This window comes from Mauremys reevesii, linkage group 23, assembly GCF_016161935.1.
Source record: "Mauremys reevesii isolate NIE-2019 linkage group 23, ASM1616193v1, whole genome shotgun sequence".
Classification (NCBI taxonomy): Eukaryota; Metazoa; Chordata; order Testudines; family Geoemydidae; genus Mauremys; species Mauremys reevesii.
This window is the reverse complement of record NC_052645.1, coordinates 5581982-5601775: the sequence shown is the minus strand read 5'-3', so window position 1 is coordinate 5601775 and position 19794 is coordinate 5581982. Positions and strand designations below refer to the sequence as shown.

Genomic DNA, 19794 nt, shown 5'->3' with positions numbered 1-19794 from the left:
CCCACAGTGGCACATCAAAAGGGAAACCACCACTGCCCCCTCAATCCTACTGCGAGGGGCTCAGGAAGTTATAGATCCATCTCTACCCCTGTAAGAAAGGGATGTGGGGTTTTTGGTGATGAGGTCCCAGTCATGCACTATTGTAGTTGAATCATGACATGACGTCAGCAGAAAAGGTCAGCCAGCCAACAGGAAAACAGCTTTGGACCAACAGTTAAATCCTTCTCAGTTACATTTGCTGCATCTTTTAACTAAAATACCTGACAAAAGCCTGGGGAAATTAATGGGACACACAGAGACATTTATATACGAAGTGCTTTCTGGAATTTCTCTTTTCCTGGTTTCTGCCTCAGATCAGTGAGGAAATTTCACCCAACAATTCCAGCATGAAGGCCAATGAGTTGTAGTTAAATTAGGGCATTTCTTTTAGAAAGACATCGGATCTTGATTTAAAGAGTCCAAATCATGGAGAATTTACTGCATTGCTTAGCAATCTGTTTCAATGGTTAATTACACTCACTATTAAAAAAAACTGTACATCTTAGTTCCAGGTGAACTTTGCTGACCAACTCCCAGCCAGTGGATCTTGTTATGCCTTTGAATGCTAGATTAAAGAGCCTGTTACAATCAGAAATCTTGTCCCTGTAAATATTTATAGATGAGTGATAAGATGAACAGGTTGAGCTCCTTCACTCACCCACGGCAAGGCGGGTTTTCTAGGCCTTGAATTATTCTTACATCTTTTCTCTGTTTTTAAAACATCCTTCCCCTCTTGGTGTCTCATTTTCCCAGCTGTACAATGTGGGTTTGTAAAGTGCTTTCACTTCCTCTGACAGGGCTGCCTATTTCAGTTGGGCGTATTCCTGAAGGCTTCATCACATGACAATCTTTAATTAAAGATTTTTCTTTCATTCCTGGAGATTCCTGGAGGTTGGCAACCCTATCCTTCTGATGAGAGGATTTCTACATATGAAATCTCTGTCTGTGACTATGACACATACTAGGGGATAGGACACTGCATAGGTTGTAATGGCTGAGTTCATTGCACCCACCAGGGGCTCACTGTATCCCTCCATCAGACCCATGTGGGCCACCCTCCCATCCTCCTCTACTTTAAGGACTCCCAGCAACTCTCCCACACACCCCTCATGCCAGGGGCTCTGTGTGCCCCCATTTCCTCCTCCCTCTATACCAGGATCCCCCATTCCCCCTTCTACCCCAGGCCAGGGGCTGTGTGCGCCACCATTTCTTCCTCCCTCCATTCCAGGATCCCCCATTCTGCCTCCTATGTCAGTAGCTTTGCTCTGTGTGTACCTCCATTTTCCTTCATACCAGGGTCCCCCTCCCAGTTAGGGTCCCCCATTCCCAACGTGTTCGTGCCCCCCTTACTCCCACACCAAGATCCCCTATTCTTTTCCCCACTGGGATTTTCTGCTATCTCCTTCTTCCCCTCATGTCAGGGGCGCTGTGCATGCCCCCATTCTTCTCACCCCCAACCACGGCTCTATATGACCCCCCACCTTTACTCATAATTATTATTTCTCTTCTTTCTGTCTGGGAGGAAAGTAATTCAGGGTGTTAACACATTACACTCTATTAGGAGGGTGGGCAGAGATTAGATGCAGGGTACTGTTATGCTGGAAGATGCTCATCGGTGTAATCTGCCAGTTCTTTGATCTACAGACATTTGCTCAGGTGCATGAAATTGTGGCTGTGCTAAAAACACTGAACACATGGTAAGGGCTCCATGTATCCTGCATTTTCCCCTTCCTGGTTTTCCAATTTCCCCCCAACACAACAGGATGCACACTGATACCTAGAACATTTGCTGAACTTTGGAATTAATTGGACAGGGCATTCAGAAGTTATGCCGTGACAGACAGACAGGCAAATACCGTCAAACTGAGTGTAAGGCCTCAAGCTCAGCCCATAAAAATAAGAGCAAAGTGAGTGTTTCTTTTTCCCTCAGGATCCCTCCTCGCAACCTTCCCCAGACCCTGACTTTCACCAGCTCATCCTACCATAGCCAAGGGAAGTGGTCATCATGGGGAAGCTGGGTCTATCAGAGTTAGAGAGGGGCAAAACATCTGCTAATTTAGAAAAGAAAATGTCATCTCTCCTTCCTCTGCAGAGCCTGGTTTAACTTTCATTTCCCTTCCCTGAAAGGCCTTAGATACAACTAATGGGATGGCTCCGGGTATCGCTAAGAGCTAGAGGAACTGTCTGGAACTTGATCCACTTGGAAAGGAGTCTTTACTTAGTGTATGTTGGTTTCCGCTCCCTGGAAGAAGAAAGTTGCTTCAGAAGCACTGTGAAACAAACGGATGTCACCATGGAGGAAAAGGCAACAAGCAGAGCTGCCTTCATAAGTGCCAGTTAATATGACAAAGGGGATTGGAGGAAGGAAAGGGAAGAATTTCATGAGGAATGCTGGGAAAGAACTTGTTCTCATGCAGGTGACTTTCAGAGCTAAGGAATCCCGAAGTGCTTTGCACAACAGTGAGTTAGATGCCCGCAGTGCAATGACACAGCTGCACTAGCTTATACATGAGAGCATGTTATTGAGAGAGGGAATGTTGGCCATTACCCCAAAATTATCTTTAACTTTTATTTGAAGTGTTCCAAGGGATCTTTAATTCCCACCTGACAGCAGCCCCCAGAGACAGGCAGAAGGTTCTTTAGTTTAATCCAGATGGCATCTATTACCATATGACCACCGTAGTCTTCCACATCATACTGAAGGGTGTGTAGTGGGAGCATAGATGCAGAATGGGTCAGGAAAACAGATATTTTAGGCCCAAAAAAATGGCAAAAATCCTTCCCTGAAAATGGACGGAATATGTGCTGCACACATCAACACACAACGATGCCCCTCATTACACTTCTGAATTGCACTCCCCGGTAGGCCCACCAGCATGCCTTATAATAGAGGGGGTCTGAAATCCACCCTACTAAAGCTGCAGCACTTACCAGATAAATGTCTCTGCGCTGTCCGCGTAGGCACCATGGCATTTGCTTTTTCAATTGGATATGTGGTGGTTGCTAACGTGGTACTCTCCATGCTGCTGTCTGCTGGCGCTATAACCCCGAAGCCAGAACTCGGGTAGCATGGCTGGTACTGGCTTTGGCCAAGAATTGTGTAGGTAGGATAGTCCTATTCAAAGAAAGGATCAAATAAGGTAGGAAAAGGCTGTTCCTCAGAAAACACTGAAAACCAAATGGGCTGCTGGGCTAGAATGCCCTTGGGAAAGAGAAGTGCCAGCAAAAGTTCAGGCTCTCTCTGCTTTGGTCCCCAGCACCATGAGAGAGCTCTACAGCAGAAAAAGCTGGTCCCCAAGGGGGAAAGAGCAAGTAGGCAGACAGGATCGCCCACTCCAGACTTACGGAGGGAGAAGAAACAGTGTTGCCTGCTAATGAATGCTTTTTAAATTCCAACTATATCAGAAGGGTTCTTCCTCTCTGCTCACCATCTTGTCAGACTCTTTGGATGCATCCCCTTCCCCTTTCCCTGCTGAGGGAGACTGAGAAGGGTTTAAATACCTGTGTGACTATATTCTTCGCTGTAGAATTCTACACTTGAAAATTAGGTTGGCATAACTACGTCGATCAGGGCTGTTCAAAATCCACACACCCCGAGCAGCATAGTTCAGTTGACCTAAGTCACTGTGTAGACAGAAGAATTCTTCCATTGACCTAGCTACTCCCGCTCGGGGAGGTGGATCCTCTATACTACCAGAAGACCTCCTCTCAGTGGTGCAGGTAGCATCTACGCTGAAGTGCTCCAGCTGTGCTGTTGTAGTGTTACAAGTGTAGATAAGCCCTAAGCTAAATCATAGTTATGCTACTTACACTTCTGTAGTGCCTGCCACACAGGGATCTCCAAGTGCTTTATGGTTACTGACCCTCACTTCTCTCTAAAATTGACAGGGTGGGAAACTGAGGTACAAGGAAGTGAAGTGACTTGCTCAAGGTCCCACAGGAAATCTGTGGTGGTCAGGAGAATCATAGAATATCAGGGTTGGAAGGGACCTCATGAGGTCATCTAGTCCAACCACCTGCTCAAAGCAGGACCAATCCCCATACAGATTTTTGCGCCAGATCCCTAAATGGCCCCCTCAAGGATTGAACTCACAACCCTGGGTTTAGCAGGCCAATACTCAAACCACTGAGCTATCTCGTGACTCCCAGTCCTGTACTTTAATCACAAAACTAATTCTCCACACACAGTGAACTTGCTCTCTGTAAATCCAGTGCCCAACAACAGAATTTTGAATTTACTTCATGCCCCAACTAGGTGTCCCAATTGGCAAGAAAATGCTGCAGTGAACAAGCTCTGGGGACCATTTAAAGTGGTTACAAATATTTAGCCTTAAAATACTTAAAGTACTAAAAAAAAAAAAAATGAATCAACAGTTACACTCCAACTACTGTGATGTCAGAATATTTGAAAACAAAAGCTACACCAGATGTGCCTGAGAGAAGAAAAACTAGCAAGATGTTTTACCTGGTGCGAGATGCTGGCTACAGCTGGTGTTGAAATATTGATAACAGTCGAGGACGTGGAGACTGGGCTAGCATTGGTAGTTGATGCTGTAAAAAATAAATAAATCAAAGAATGACCATATGTTAATACATTTTAATAACGTAAAAGGGAGAAGACCTATTGTAATTGTGAAGCAGTCACATTTCTAGCCCCAACGACACTAACTAATAGCTTAAACAGGGTTTGCCAGGACAGTAGGGATGGAGCGTAATGTTTTAAAACTATGTTTTTATAATATGCTATATAACACTTTTCAAAAGGCCTTGCCCCCTCGATTCCTGTCACACAAATAGTGCAAATTAGGTTAATGTGATGTGTTTTTCTATTAATTTGTATTTCAAATTTTGAGACAACAAAGACCAGAACACAAGATGTATTTGTTTGTATTTGTTACAACAGATAAAAACAAATCAATCAATATTAACAGTAAGAAATCTGAATAGCATTTAAATTAGTTCTGATAACATTTTATCCAACATTGTGGATGAGGCCTTAAAATACTTGATCCCACTGAATTCAACAACTTCAGGAAATACTAAAGCCCATTTAAATAATTACATATAAAGCTACTTCATACTGAGAAACTGTTGGTATTTAACCTTTGAAATCTATGTGAAATTACAAGTATTTTCTGGAACAGGTCCCTTGAGATCACTGTTGACAGCAGCTCTGTGAGACAGACCATGCACTTACAGATACAAATTTACTAGTACATAAGAACGGCTGTACCGGGTCAGACCAAAGGTCCATCTAGCCCAGTATCCTGTCTACCGACAGTGGCCAATGCCAGGTGCCACAGAGGGAGTGAACCTAACAGGCAATGATCAAGTGATCTCTCTCCTGCCATCCATCTCCATCCTCTGACAAACAAACAGAGGCTAGGGACACCATTCCTTACCCATCCTGGCTAATAGCCATTTATGGACTTAACCACCATGAATTTATCCAGTTCTCTTTTAAATGCTGTTATAGTCCTAGCCTTCACAACCTCCTCAGGTAAGGAGTTCCACAAGTTGACTGTGCGCTGCGTGAAGAAGAACTTCCTTTTATTTGTTTTAAACCTGCTGCCTATTAATTTCATTTGGTGACCCCTAGTTCTTGTATTATGGGAATAAGTAAATAACTTTTCCTTATCCACTTTCTCCACATCACTCATGATTTTATAGACCTCTATCATATCCTCCCTTAGTCTCCTCTTTTCCAAGCTGAAGAGTCCTAGCCTCTTTAATCTTTCCTCATATGGGACCCTCTCCAACCCCCTAATCATTTTAGTTGCCCTTTTCTGATCCTTTTCTAGTGCCAGTATATCTTTTTTGAGGTGAGGAGTCCACATCTGTACACAGTATTCGAGATGCGGGCATACCATGGATTTATATAAGGGCAATAATATATTCTCAGTCTTATTCTCTATCCCCTTTTTAATGATTCCTAACATCCTGTTTGCTTTTTTAACTGCCTCTGCACACTGCGTGGACATCTTCAGAAAACTATCCACGATGACTCCAAGATCTTTTTCCTGACTCGTTGTAGCTAAATTAGCTCCCATCATATTGTATGTATAGTTGGGGTTATTTTTTCCAAACCCCATTGCACCGCGCCTAGTGCAATGGGGCCCTGATCTTAGAAATCAGAGATGTAGTGCTGCAAGTGACCTCTTGATGTGATCTAGTCCATTCCCCTTTGCTGAGGCAGCGTTAAGTATACATAGACCATCCCTGACGGGTGTTGGTCTAACCTGTTCTTAAAAACCCTCCAGTCATGGGGATTCCCTAGGCAACCTGTTCCAGTGCTTAACTATCCTTAGAAAGCTTATCCTAAAATCAAACCTAAATCTCCCTAGAAGTGTTGCATTTTCAGTCAATTTTAGTTCACCTGAATCCCTGGAGGCCCTCTATGCCTCCCTTTGGGGACAGATGTAAATTAGCAGCATTTATGGTTTTCAAGTAGCAGAATAGTCAGATTAGACTGCGGCCTGTTTTGGGTCTCAGGAGGCCGAAACACAAAATGACAAGTCCAGTGAAATCCAAGTGTACACATTAGGTTCAATCAGAGAATGCCATTATGACTCCATCATGCCTGCCCAAACTACATAAAAATAAAGGTTCCTGGTAGCATAGACTGTAAAGAGATCTTTGTGGAAACTGCACAGTATCACCCATCTTATCTCCTGCCATTAAAAAAAAAAAAAAGTCATTTTCTACAGATATCACCTGTGGAGGAAACTCAGCATGAGACTGAAAAACAACCCAGGCTCTTCAATGATTTGGTGTTTTCCCATCCTTGAGGGAGGCAGCAGAAGGGAAGAGCTCACACCAGGCCCTTCCTGGTCATCGAATGCTGCCTCCTGGCGGTCTAGATGCTGCCCTTTGAGGATTCCAGTCAGTTCCTTCAATTTAGTAGGAGGTGAAGCTCCCGAAAAGAAAAACTGATCCAAGATGTGCCTTAGAGAAAAAGGAAAACCCCGGTGCAAGAAAAAAAATCCCAAGAAAGGTGACCTTCCCTCAGAGAGGTGAGAGAGAACCCTCCAAGATGGCATCTCAAGAAACGCAGAATGACAGTGAGGTAATGCTCTCTTCTCTAAAGACACCATTGGTGCAGGAACGCCACCCTGAAGAGGAAGCCTGAAGGAAAGAGGAGTTTAGCACATTTAGAAGACGCCCTTTCTCAGAACAATGCACACAGCACAGCTGTCTGGAAACTCTCCTCACCAACCCAGAAGCTGAACTCTGCAATGGATCCTGTGGAGGCCTCAGAGGAATTTCATCACCTTGGGATCCCTGTGCCCCCAGACAGAAGCCTTAGAAAGGAAAGGGGAAGATGGGGAACAACTGCACAAGGTGATGTGTTCTTGGAGAAAGAGAACCAACTATTTATTGTGAGCCCCATTCGGGTGGAATCTCTCAACAGGAAACACCTAGTGCCCTACCTCTGCTTCAGCCACACTGGCAGAGCCATTGGCCCCATGCAGAATCCATTAAGACCTACAGAAACTCCTTTGAAAAGTCTGTGGGGAGGAAAATCTGATTCCTGCTCCCAGTATGGAACTAGGAGAAGCCTGAGAGCCCACAGAGCGCAGGCGGGGCGGGGGGGAGGGAGAATGGTTGGGGAAGCCGGTCAGGAAGCCAGGTAACCAGGACACCTGTAGGATCCTCTGGGGAAACCTGCAAAGCTTAAGAGCTCTGTAGGGCTACAGGAGTCACTAGGGTCAAGGTGAGGTGAAGTCCTTGTGCTGCTGCTGTGCCCCCACTGTTCACAGGTACCCATGGCGACACATTGTAGATCCCTCACCTTTGTGAACAGTACAGAACGGCTTTGTAACACTAAGTGTAACAAGATTTTCCATCTTTATCGCGAGTCCCAGGACTTGCCCTTGCCTACCCCTTGGGATCAAAGAAGCATCTCAGATTTGAGCAAGGAATGGCCACAGGCCACACACACTTTCCGAAGTTGAAATAAAAGATTTTTGAGGCGTTAGAGGGGAGGCCAAGATCAAGCTTACAATGAAAAGCAAGTCTCAACCTTAACCAGGGACAGGAGACTGCTGCTACATTAAAATGGATCAAAGATACTATAGAAAGGAAAAAAACATATTGGGATTCTGGTAGCAACACAGACAATCCTCCCCTTCATGCTTCCTCTTGTTACCCAACACCCTGAGGATATTGCCTTGTCATGGCCCACCTGTTTACACATTGTAATGTACCAGGTCTTTTACAGGGTTATATTCAGCTGTGTCAGCAATCTTTCAGCAAAGTTACCTTGATGGTCAACAACTCTTCTGTGTGTGAGTGTAACAAATACAGCAACATCGTTCTGCCCTGCTGACATGCCAAAAGGAACTATCCCCATGTTTCATGTTTAAATGGAGTCACAGAGGTTTGTGTCTTCCTTCTGTTACCCCTCCCCCCGACCCCCGGTTTTCTTTACTTCTCCCTCTTGTTTCCAGATTGCTTCTCCAGACCCTGCATTTTCACCGTCCCCCTCACTGCTCCGTTCACCCCAGAATGCTCTGCTTCGACCATCCTAAAATGCCCTATTCTGCTCTGCTTCACAAGCTAATAACAGAGAGCAGAGCAAAGCAGAAGTAGAATTGACAGATTTTGTAAGTTTAACTTGGCTGGTTTGCTCCTACATGGAGTGGAGCAGTGAGGGAGACAAGGAACAGTGGTTCCTTCCACATCTGACCAGAGCGGTTTGTGCCCCCTCTGGCATGCATGGCGGGAATTGTGGGTTCCTGGGTGTATACATTAGCAAAATTAGCTCAAAGAACATCTGCTTTTCAGCTCCTTGGGGAGCATTTATGTTCATCTGGGTATACTACCCTAGTTTGCAAAGTCAGTAAGTGCACCTGGGCATTCACCAGAGTCCTGAGCCAAGGCATTACTTAGGCAGAAGTCTGAAGACCAAAACATGCAGAACTTGGACTAAAATACATATCGACTGGGCCAATAATACAGCATAACCACATACCACTGAATACATATTATCCTGTAAGTTCAGTCAGGCTTTTAGGGTTTGTTTCAAAGAGCCTTTATTCTGAATAATTATGCTTAAGTAACATTAAGACTCTAGCTGCCGCCTTATCTCCCTTAGCCCCTTTGACTCTGAAGTCATCAAACAGTCTGTTCTACTAAAGTGCTTTTCCACTCCTCCAGCTCTGCCCTTGATCCTTTCCATTTTGGATTCTGCTCTTTCCACTACATTAATGGCCTCCCCAGGATCACCACTACTGGCTTTCTAATAGCTACATCTACAGAGATCTTTCTTGCCCTCATCTTTCTTGCTTTCTGTTACTTTTGACACAGCTGATCATGTTCTCTTCCAATCTCATCTCTTGTGTGTGTCAGAGATCTCCGGCATCTCCTCTTACCTTGCTGACTGCATCTTATTCTGCAGCATGTCCTTTAATAGGGGAGGAGCAGCTCTCTCGGTGTCCCAAATAGTTCTAGGTTTCAGAGTGGCAGCCGTGTTAGTCTGTATCCACAAAAACAAGGAGTCCCCCCTGTGGCACCTTAGAGACTAAGGCATTTATTTGGGCATAAGCTTTTGTTCTGTTCTCAGTATCCACCTCTTCTCCTCTCCCAGTGACTGTAACTTCTTGGATACTTTCAACAACCTCCTCTATGGTGAGGTTACCAAATCTACCACATTCACTTCAAAAACTGACCCGATCTTTCCTCCTAACTCCACCATTCCATCTCCCTTCCTTTTCTGTCTACACTGATAACTTCTCCCTCCCTTTCTTCCAGGTTCATATCTCAGTGCTCCCTCCTCCTCCCAGCATCCAGTGCCTTGCTAAATTCTAAAGCTTTTCTTCCTACTATCCCCCAAATTCACCCTCCCCTCACTGTCCCCAAGGCAAAGACCTCTCTCCTCTTTCCCTTTAACCATCTCCTGCTTGGCCAAGTGCCGCTGTTAAATTTGCACCTCCCCTGCTCAGACCACACCAGCCTTTTCATTCAGACTTCCTGTCGTCATCAACAAGCCCTACCTAAGCTTGCCCCTGGTTACATCTAGCATGGGCACTCACACATCCACATAACACCAGACATTCCAGTACTTCCGGGAATGATGTGGGCCGACCCCCACTTATGTGATCTCGCACACACCATGTCACATGATGGACACCACTTTGAAAAGCGTGCTGCTGCACCCCCATATAGCAAGGTCATGCCAGAGGGCAGGGGACTCTTCAAAATGGCATCCCCCATCCAATACCTGGTGAAACCACATCCAGTTTGGTCTCAGTACCGGACGGGGGACAATCCTTAGAAAAGCAGGACTGTCCGGCTTAAAACTAGATGGAGAGCCTGCCTAGCTACATCGCAACTCACTCTTCTCTCCCTTCCCTGTCCTCTTGCCAGCCTATCTCCTTTTGCCCCCTCTAGCTTTTCCCTCTTTATCATGCTGCCCTAAATCCAGAACATTCTCCCTCTCCTCATCAAGTGCCTTCTCTCTCTTTCAGCCTCACCTCTTAATCTCCTCCCACAACTCCAGTCACCATGCATGAAGTTACCATCCTTCATGTCACTCAGGCCCATCCCTGTGGGTTATCTCCCTCTTTCTAGAGACCCATGACCAGGCAGTGCCTAAACCCTGCTAATTTTTCCTGAGTAACATCCTTTCCTCTCCAACCACAACTCCCTCCCGATTCCCATCGCCTTGTGTCTTGATTGCTGTACCCTCCTCCTTTCCAGCCTGGACAAATCCCATCTTGCCCCATTTGTATCCATTCAAAGTGCTGCTGCAGAGATCATTTTCCTAACCCGTGGCTTTGAGCACATCACCCCTCTCTCTGCATCCCTCCACTGGGTCCCCGTTCTCCACTGCACCAAACACAAAATATTGTCTTCACTTCCAAGGCCCTTCAAGCCCTACTCCCACCCATCTATTCTCTGTCACGTGATCACGACGCTGCTCTGCCCACGATATTGCCCTTCTGTGCCTACTGGTTAACCTTTCAAACGCATCTTTGGGCTGTCCCCCCGGCTGCCCCTAACACTTGGGAGGAAGTGCCCGGAACCATCAGCAAAGGCACCTCAGTATCTTCCTTCCAATCACTCCTGAAAACCCCCTGATGCCTACAACAGTTAGGCAGGTGGTGACCACTGCCCATCATGGTGAGCAGTGCTGTATGATTGTTTCTTGGTTCTCCTCCATCTGTCTGTTCTATCCACCTCTTCTCTCATCTCAGACTTCAATTAGAAGTTCTTTGGAACAGAGACTATCTTTTTGTTATACATGTACCGTGTCTACCACAATGGGGTCATAATCACTGACTGAGACTCCTAGGTGCTACTGCAATACAAATAAATAATCCCGCCTTCCTTCTCCTCACTACTAATCCCCGCTTCTCTTTCTCCTGAATTGCCGTCCCATGTCTTGTCTTTCTGTCTCATTCTGATGGTGGTGATGTGGGGTATGACCAGGGGCGGCTCTAGAAAGTAGGCTGCCCCAAGCAGCGCGGAGCGCTGCGCCGCCCTTCCCCGGTCCCGCGGCGGGTCCCCTCTTCCCGCGGCTCCGGTTGAGCTCCTGCCGGCATGCCTGCGGCAGGTCCACTGGAGCCCGGGACCAGCGGACCTGCCGCAGTCATGCCTGTGGGAGCTCAACCGGAGCCGCGGGAAGACGGGACCCGCCGCAGTCATGCCTGCGGCAGGTCCGCTCGTTCCGGGCTCCGGTGGACCTGCCGCAGGCATGACTGCGGGAGCTCAACCGGAGCCAAATGCCGCCCCCCCGGGAAACGGCCGCCCCAAGCGCCTGCTTGGCGCGCTGGGGTCTAGAGCCGCCCCTGGGTATGACAGAAGTAAAGAATAGCTCATATTGGTGCTTGCAAAACTCTCTAGAAAATGTCATTATCTCTATATGATGAGACGATAATAGTGACAGTGAAAAAAGCTGGACAATTCAAAGGGAAGGCTAACACTTTCCAGAAAGCATAATTATGCTCTGAAAGGCGGTTCCATTCAAATGATAACATGGGGCTCCAAATTTATACTCTCACTGCGTATCAAATGCCTGCAGTTTGTAAGTGAAAAGCCTCAAACTCCAAGGATCTGAGGGTCAAGTTGGATTCCTTCTACCTCTTCCTTCACCCCTGGTGAGCCTGTATTCTGCAATTGGAACTTAGATGGCAATTCTAGTGATTGTTCAGGACGCAGACAGCATCCAGCAACCTCTTACATATCTTCTTATTTTTATGGCAATCTCCAAAGGAGTGAACATTTATTTTTGTCAGCAAAGGTACATATAGAACAGCTTCACTGAAAGGTGCCATTTCTAGACAGTCACTTTTCCAATTTTAACTCACAACAAGTCGTACACCTTGGCAGGGGGTTAGACTAGATGTTTCCAGCAGTCCCTTCTAACCCTATGATGGGAAATGAGTTCAGGATAAATGCATCCTTGGGCCTTTCCTGCTCACAATGCAGTGAGCTGAGAAAGCATCAGCCTTAATGATCCACTTCATCAGCTGTACAATTTAAGTCATGTTAAAGTCCACACAAATGAGAAACTAGCACTTCTTGAAATTCCTTTCTGAAAAGACATTTCTGGGAGGTTTTCAAAAATCCAGGAAATGTGTCAAAGGATTAATTTTCACTGGAAAACACATTTTCACTAATAAAATGGCAAAAAATCAAACCTGAAACAAGTAACTTTGCATACATTTTTTCAACTAAGCAGCACTTACTTCCCAATATTAAAATGTGAGTCCCTGGCAGGGGGTGGGTGGGTGGATGGATATTTGTATCCAGCTCTAGTGTCTACAGCTTCACTTTCTAGCTCTGCCACCCTAGCTGGCACACAGAAGCAACACATGACCTCAAGAAGCAACACATGAATCTTAGTGCAACTCATGCCCAGGACTGCTAAGAAACAGCTTGAGCTACAAGAGCATTCTGAGGAGGAGCAGCATGCAAGTGAACAACATTCAATCTCCTCTTTCCCACCCCGCCTTTGTTCTTCACCCTGTTAGGATTCATCAGCATGGCATAAGCCAGCTGGGTGCAGGCAGAGCTCTATATAGAGTACAAACCACACACACACACACACACAGGGTCTGGAGCGTACAAGAAGAGAAAAATATGGCTTGCAAGGCACAGAGAAGCATGCACAAACCAAGAGCAAACATGCTGGCCTCTTTATTTGTGGTATCTGGACACAAATAAGTGGAGAGAGATGTAGATAAAAACCATGCCAAGTTACCTTGAATAGGATAAGAATAATGTGCTGGGCAGGGCTGGCTTGTGGTCAACCCTGTAGTGCAGGTAAGAACATTGTGCTGACTTGGAGATGGAGTCTGAATTAAACCACTTTCAGGTTTCATACCTGGCCACAGTGCACCTGAATCAGATAAATTGGACCAGTTACAAACAAATACACTGGGACCAAACAGCATGCTTACTACCCGAGAACAGTTTGTCTGCTTGTTACCAAAGTAAATGACTGAAAGTCACATATAAAAAACAATATTGCTTTTATTTTGCAATAGCAAATTCCTGATTCTCGGGTTGGATATGAGCTGCTGAGATAAAGCTAGCTGAAAAAGAAAAGCTTAGAGACCAGCAAGGGTAGTTTCTAAACCTTTCAATGGAAAATTCTTTGACCCAACAATAGGAGCTATTGCGATGCTGGCACCAAGGAGCCACTCATCACTCTCTGGGACTTGGACTGCTACACAGTGTTCTCAGTAGCCCAGACTGCTACTTAGTGAGATAATGATCTAGCACTCATTTAGTCAATGGCAGTCCTTCCATTGGCTTCAATGGACACTGGGTGGCTCTTACAGCATTAAAGGGGAATTCAACTTCCTATCTAGTACTTTAAAAAACAGAAGAAAGAAGAAAAAAGATTAATTAAAAGTAGTGTCAGATCCTACACCTGCCCCTGAATCTCCTGCCGATTCACGTGGTTTTAAAATTACACTTGACTGTTTAAAAAAATTTTCCCTTGTTTCTGTGCAAACTGACACAAATGGGGAAAATGACTGACTGCCTTCCGGGGAAACCAGTGAAATTGACTGTATAGGCAGGGATCCCAAATGCACAAAGTAAACAAACTGCAAACATGAGAAATAAGCTTTTCCTCAAATCTCTTACAGGTATTGCTTAAGATCACTGGAATTGTAACAACAGTGGCACACATATAGCAGTATGACTTCTCAATCCACGTGTCCCTTTAAGGCTCTGCCTACTGCACTCAGGTTGGAACTGAATCAGCAAGAACAGCATCTCAACAAGGCAGCCTAGTCAGGAGCAGGGTTCTGCAGACCTCCTCAAGCTCCTGATTTCAGCTGCTTTCTGAACTAATTCCAACATCAGCAATAACAAAAAATGTGGAAATGGCAGAAGTGCTAAATGACTTTTTTGTTTCAGTTTTCACCAAAAAGGTTAGTAGTGACTGGATATCTAACACAGTGAATACCAGTGAAAATGAAGTAGGATCAGAGGCTAAAATAGGGAAAGAAAAAGTTAAAAATTACTTAGACAAGTTAGATGTATTCAAGTCACCAGGGCCTGATGAAATACATCCTAGAATATTCAAGGAACTGACTGAGGAGCTATCTAAGCCACTAGCAATTATTTTTGAAAAGTCATGGAAGACTGGAAAAGGGCAAGTATAGTGCCCATCTAAAAAAGGGGAATAAGGACAACCCAGGAAATTACAGATCAGTCAGCTTAACTTCAGTACTCGGAAAGATAATGGAACAAATAATTAAGCAATCAAGTTGCAAATATCTAGAAGATAAATAAGGTGATAAGTAACACCATGGATTTGCACAAGGACCAAGTGGCTGAGATAAAACTGCTAAAGAGACTCTTCATTTTCTGACAGCCTCTTCCCCATTTTAACTGGGAAATCTTACAAGTAGGATTACTTTTGTTTGTTTGTATTTAATTTCCAAGTTCCTTTTTTTACTTTTAAGTAGAAGAGGACAGAGGAAAGCAAAATACTCTCATTTGTCTGGCTCAATGGCAGCTACCAGCTTCTAGACATTTCCTTTACCTTTAAAAAAAAATAATAAAAAATCTTTCCCGTGCCAATGTTGGTGCATAGGGCAGAAGCCAGCGTCTTCCATTCCTCTGTCATTTGCTGCTGCTTCCATTTGTTCTGTGGTGTTGAGATAAACCAGTGGTCCCCAACCTTTTTGTCTGGTGGGCGCCAGATGAAGGACCATGGCAGCAGTGGAGCATCCACCGAAATGCTGCCGAATTTCTGTGGCATTTCAGCAGTGACGCCTCTCGATGATGTCACTTGTCGGCGGCAAGCAGCGTCATCGAGAGGCGTCGCTGCCGAAATGCCGCAGAAATTCAGCGGCATTTCGGCGGATGCTCCACTGCCGGCCAGAACGCGGGTGCATTTAGATGCCCCCGCGGGTGCCATGGCACCCATGGGCACCACGTTGGGGACCCCTGAGATAAATTATTCGTCCATCCCTGCTAAGGGTTCTTCTTAAGGTTTCTTTTAGGCACCCTCATTTCCTCACACCAGTTGGTTTCCACTTGACAGCTTCATGTGGGAGTCTGAGTGTTGGAGTACTGCAGAAAGAGATCTGGGGGTCATAGTGGATCACAAGCTAAATATGAGTGAACAGTGAAAAACTGTTGAAAAAAAAACCCACATAATTCTGGGATGTATTAGCAGGAGTATTATAAGCAAGAAATGAGAAGTCATTCTTCCACTCTACTCAGCACTGATTAGGCCTCACCTGGAGTATTGTGTCCAGTTCTGGGCACCACGTTTCAGGAAAGATGTGGACAAATTGGAGACAGTCCAGAGAAGAGCTACAAAAATGATTAAAGGTCTAAAAATATGACCTATGAGGGAAGACAAACAATGGAGTTTGTTTACTCTGGAGAAGAGAAGACTGAAAGGGGACATGATAACAGTTTTCAAGAACATAAAAGGTTGTTACAAGAAGGATGGAGAAAAATTGTTCTCTTTAACCTCTGCAGATAGGAAAGAAGTAATGGGCTTAAATTGCAGCAAGGGCAGTTTAGGTTGGACATTAGGAAAATCTTCCTAACTATCAGGGGGGTTAAGCACTGGAATAAATTGCCTACGGAGGTTGTGAAATCTCCATCATTGGAGATTTAAGAGCAGGTTAGACAAACATCTGTCCCACAATTCTATGATTCTACATTCCCCAAATATGTCCAGTGTTTCCTTCTGATTCTGGTGGAAACAAGCTGTTGGCAGGTGATTCTCGGATCTTTTAACTGGTGAAGAAGTCTTTCCAATCAATGTCCAGAATCTTTCATAGGCACTTATTTTTGAAGGTGTCTAATTTTCTGTCTAATGTCTTAATAGACCTCCAGCTCTCGCAGCAATATTTTAGCACCAAAATTATGTCTGAATTGAAAATTCAGAGTTTTATTCTGCTGATGTATATATTTGATTTCCATACGTTGTTGAGTTTAGTAAATGCTGTGGATGCCTTTCCTACCCTTGATGTCATTTCCTTTTTCAGGTCTCCACTGGCTAACATGGTGCTGCCCTGGTAGATAAACTGTTCTACTTTCTTGATATTTCTGCCTTTTAATGTGTTGTTAATGATTGATGTCTGGGTTTCAAAGGTGTTTGGTTTTGCATAACTAATTTTGAGCCCTGCGTAGTCTGCTTTTTTTGCCAAGTTGTCTGTCTGTCTGTAACTTTGCAGGGGATGTTGTTCAGTTGCACAATATCATTAAAGTCTAGTTCTTCTAGGCATTTGCCACCTATCCATGGTATACCGGTATTTGTATTCTTCATTATCCGGTATATGGTGATGCCAAACAAGAGCGCAGATAAAATGCAGCCCTGTTTCATTCCACTGTCCACACTGAACCACTCTGTTGCTTGGTTGTTCATCCTTACAGACTACTTCACATCTTTGTATGTGGCCTTAATGAATTTATGTAATGCTGATGGAAATTGCACAGTGATGTGTGCATCCATGAGAAGCCCATGACAGAACTTTCACAGCTCAGCTGGGGTTGAGTGATCACAGTGAAAGAAACTACTTTTTAAAAGTAGGAAGTAGTGTATTTTTCCCAATTTGATATACCATATATACTCATTCATTAGTCCATTTGTTTATAAGCCAACCCCCCCAAAAATGGATAGGTAAAAATAGCAAAAACTATATGACCCTTTCATAAGCCGACCCTATATTTCAGGGGTTGGAAAACTTTGGCTCCTGGCCTGTCAGGGTAAGTCGCTGGTGAGTTGGCACGTTTTGTTTACTTGGAGCACCTGCAGGCATGGAGCTCCCTGTGGCCACGTTTCGCCGCTCCCAGCCAATGGGAACTGCAGGAAGTGTCGTGGCCTGTCAGGTAAACACCCTGGTGGGAAGCAGCGTGGGCCGAGGGATGTGCTGGCCGCCGCTTCCTGCCACCCCCAGTGGGAACTGCAATCGGCTGAACCTGCGGATGCGGCAGGTAAACAAACTGGCCAGCCCGCCACGGTGCTTACCCTGGCGGGCCGCGGGCCAAAGGTTGCCGATTCTTGTATTAGATAGATATTCAATTCAATCATTCCATAGAGTTTAAAATCATCAAATTTGGTGTAGACCCGTTTATAAGCCAACCCCAACTCTTTGATGTGTCACTTTTTTACCAAAAATATTCTGCTTATAAGTATAAGTATATACGGTAATTCAAAGATGGCTGAACACAACTGGCTCAAATTTGCCGAAGAAAACTTCATTTTGAGGCTGAGACCAAACATGAAAAGAGGGGTTCAGAAGGAAACTCCTTTTTCAACCCTAACTACAGTGATCACTAAGCACAACTGCTATAAAAATACCTACATATGTTAAGGTGATGTAACATATCTTATAAAGCCATTCACATTATTGTTATAGAGAGCAAGGATAATGCCAAACAAACCATTTGGGCTGAAATTTTCCATGCTGGGCATCTACCTCAGATGGAATTTATTTATTTCTGAAAGTTTCAGCAAAAGTGGTTCAGCTGTCCATTAGGGGAAAATGCATAGAATCACAGGACTGGAAGGGACCTCGAGATGTCATCTAGTCCAATCCCCTGCACTCATGGCAGGACTAAGTATTCTCTAGAGTACTGCTGACAGGTGTTTGTCTAACCTGCTCTTAAAAATCTTCAATGATGGAGATTCCACAACCTCCCCAAGCAATTTATTCCAGTGCTTAACCACCCTGACAGTTAGGAAGTTTTACCTAATGTCCAAACTAAACCTTTCAAGCTGCAATTTAAGCCCATTGCTTCTTGTCCTATCCTCAGAGGTTAAGAACAACAATTTTTCTCCCTCCTCTTTGTAACAACCTTTTATGTACTTGAAAACTGTTATGTCCCCTCTGTCTTCTCTTTTCCAGACTAAACAAACCCAATTTTTTCAATATTTCCTCATAGGTCATGTTTTCTAAATCTTTAATAATTTTTGTAGCTCTTCTCTGGACTGTCTTCAATTTGTCCACACCTTTCCTGAACTGTGGTGCCCAGAACTGGACACAATACTCCAGGTGAGGCCTAATCAGCATGGAGTAGAGTGGAAGAATTACTTCTCATGTCTTGCTTACAACACTCCTGCTAATATAGCCCAGAATGATGTTCGCATTTTTTGCAACAGTGTTACACTGTTGACTCATATTTACCTTGTGGTCCACTATGACCCCCAGATCCCTTTCTGCAGTACTACTTCCTAGGTGGTCATGTCATTTCCCATTTTGTATACGTGCAACTGATTGTTCCTTCCTAAACGGAGTACTTTGCATTTGTCCTTATTGAATTTCATCCTATTTACTTCAGACCATTTCTCCAGTTTGACAAGATCATTTTGAATGATAATCCTATCCTCTAAAGCACTTGCAACCCTGCCCAGCTTGGTATCGTCCACAATCTTTATCAGTGTCACTTATCTTTTCATGCCACTATCTAAATCAGTGATGAAGATATTGAACAGAACCAGACCCAGAACTGATCCCTGTGGGACCCTACTCGTTATGCCCTTCCAGCATGACTATGAACCACTTTTAATGGTATTCCAACCAGTTATGCACCCACCTTATAGTAGCTCCATCTAGGTTGCATTTCCCTAGTTTGTTTATGAGAAGGTCATGCAAGACAGTATCAAAAGCTTTACTAAAGTCAAGATATACCACATCTACCGCTTCCCCCCTATCCACAAGGCTTGTTACTCTGTCAAAGAAAAGCTATCAGGTTGGTTTGACACAATTTGTTCTTGACAAATCCATGCTGTTACTTATCACCTTATTATCATCTACATGTTTGAAAACTGATTGTTTAATTATTTGCACCATTATCTTTCCAGGTACAGAAGTTAAGCTGACTGGTCTGTAATTCCCTGTGTTATCCTTATTTCCCTTTTTATAGATGGGCACTAGATTTGCCCTTTTCCAGTCTTCTGGAATCTCTCCTGTCTTCCATGACTTTTCAAAGATAATCGCTAATAGTTCAGATATCTCCTCAGTCAGCTTTTTGAGTATTCTAGGATGCATTTCATCAGGTGCTGGTGACTTGAAGACATCTAACTTGTCTAAGTAATTTTTAACTTGTTCTTTTACCTATTTTAGCCTCTGATCCTACTTCATTTTCACTGACATTCACTATGTTAGACGTCCAATCACTACCAACCTTTTTGGTAAAAAATGAAACAAAGAAGTCATTAAGCACCCCTCTGCCATTTCCATATTTTCTGTTATTGTTCCCCCCACCCCATTGCTCTCCTTAAAAAAAATGGAATAACCACTTTATTGAGAAGCTCTAGTGCCATCA

The 19794-nt window shown here is 44.4% G+C and overlaps 1 protein-coding gene and 1 long non-coding RNA gene across 13 annotated transcripts in view; one reads left to right on the top strand and one right to left on the bottom strand.

Annotated features, from left to right (window-relative positions):
- Positions 1–19794, bottom strand: part of EYA3 (EYA transcriptional coactivator and phosphatase 3) — a 136549-nt gene that overhangs the window by 35330 nt on the left and 81425 nt on the right. For 5 of the 6 annotated variants that reach the window (XM_039511294.1, XM_039511296.1, XM_039511291.1 and 2 more), the window contains 3 exons: positions 13247–13384; positions 4505–4590; positions 2971–3154 (listed from right to left, as the gene is read on the bottom strand). In XM_039511294.1, the coding sequence (XP_039367228.1) occupies positions 2971–3154; positions 4505–4590; positions 13247–13384 (408 nt within the window). The remainder of the gene's footprint in view (positions 1–2970; positions 3155–4504; positions 4591–13246; positions 13385–19794) is intronic. The other variant, XM_039511293.1, reaches the window with a different exon arrangement.
- The window catches only part of LOC120389083, a 51373-nt gene that overhangs the window by 29366 nt on the left and 2213 nt on the right, over positions 1–19794 (top strand). The window lies entirely within an intron of this gene.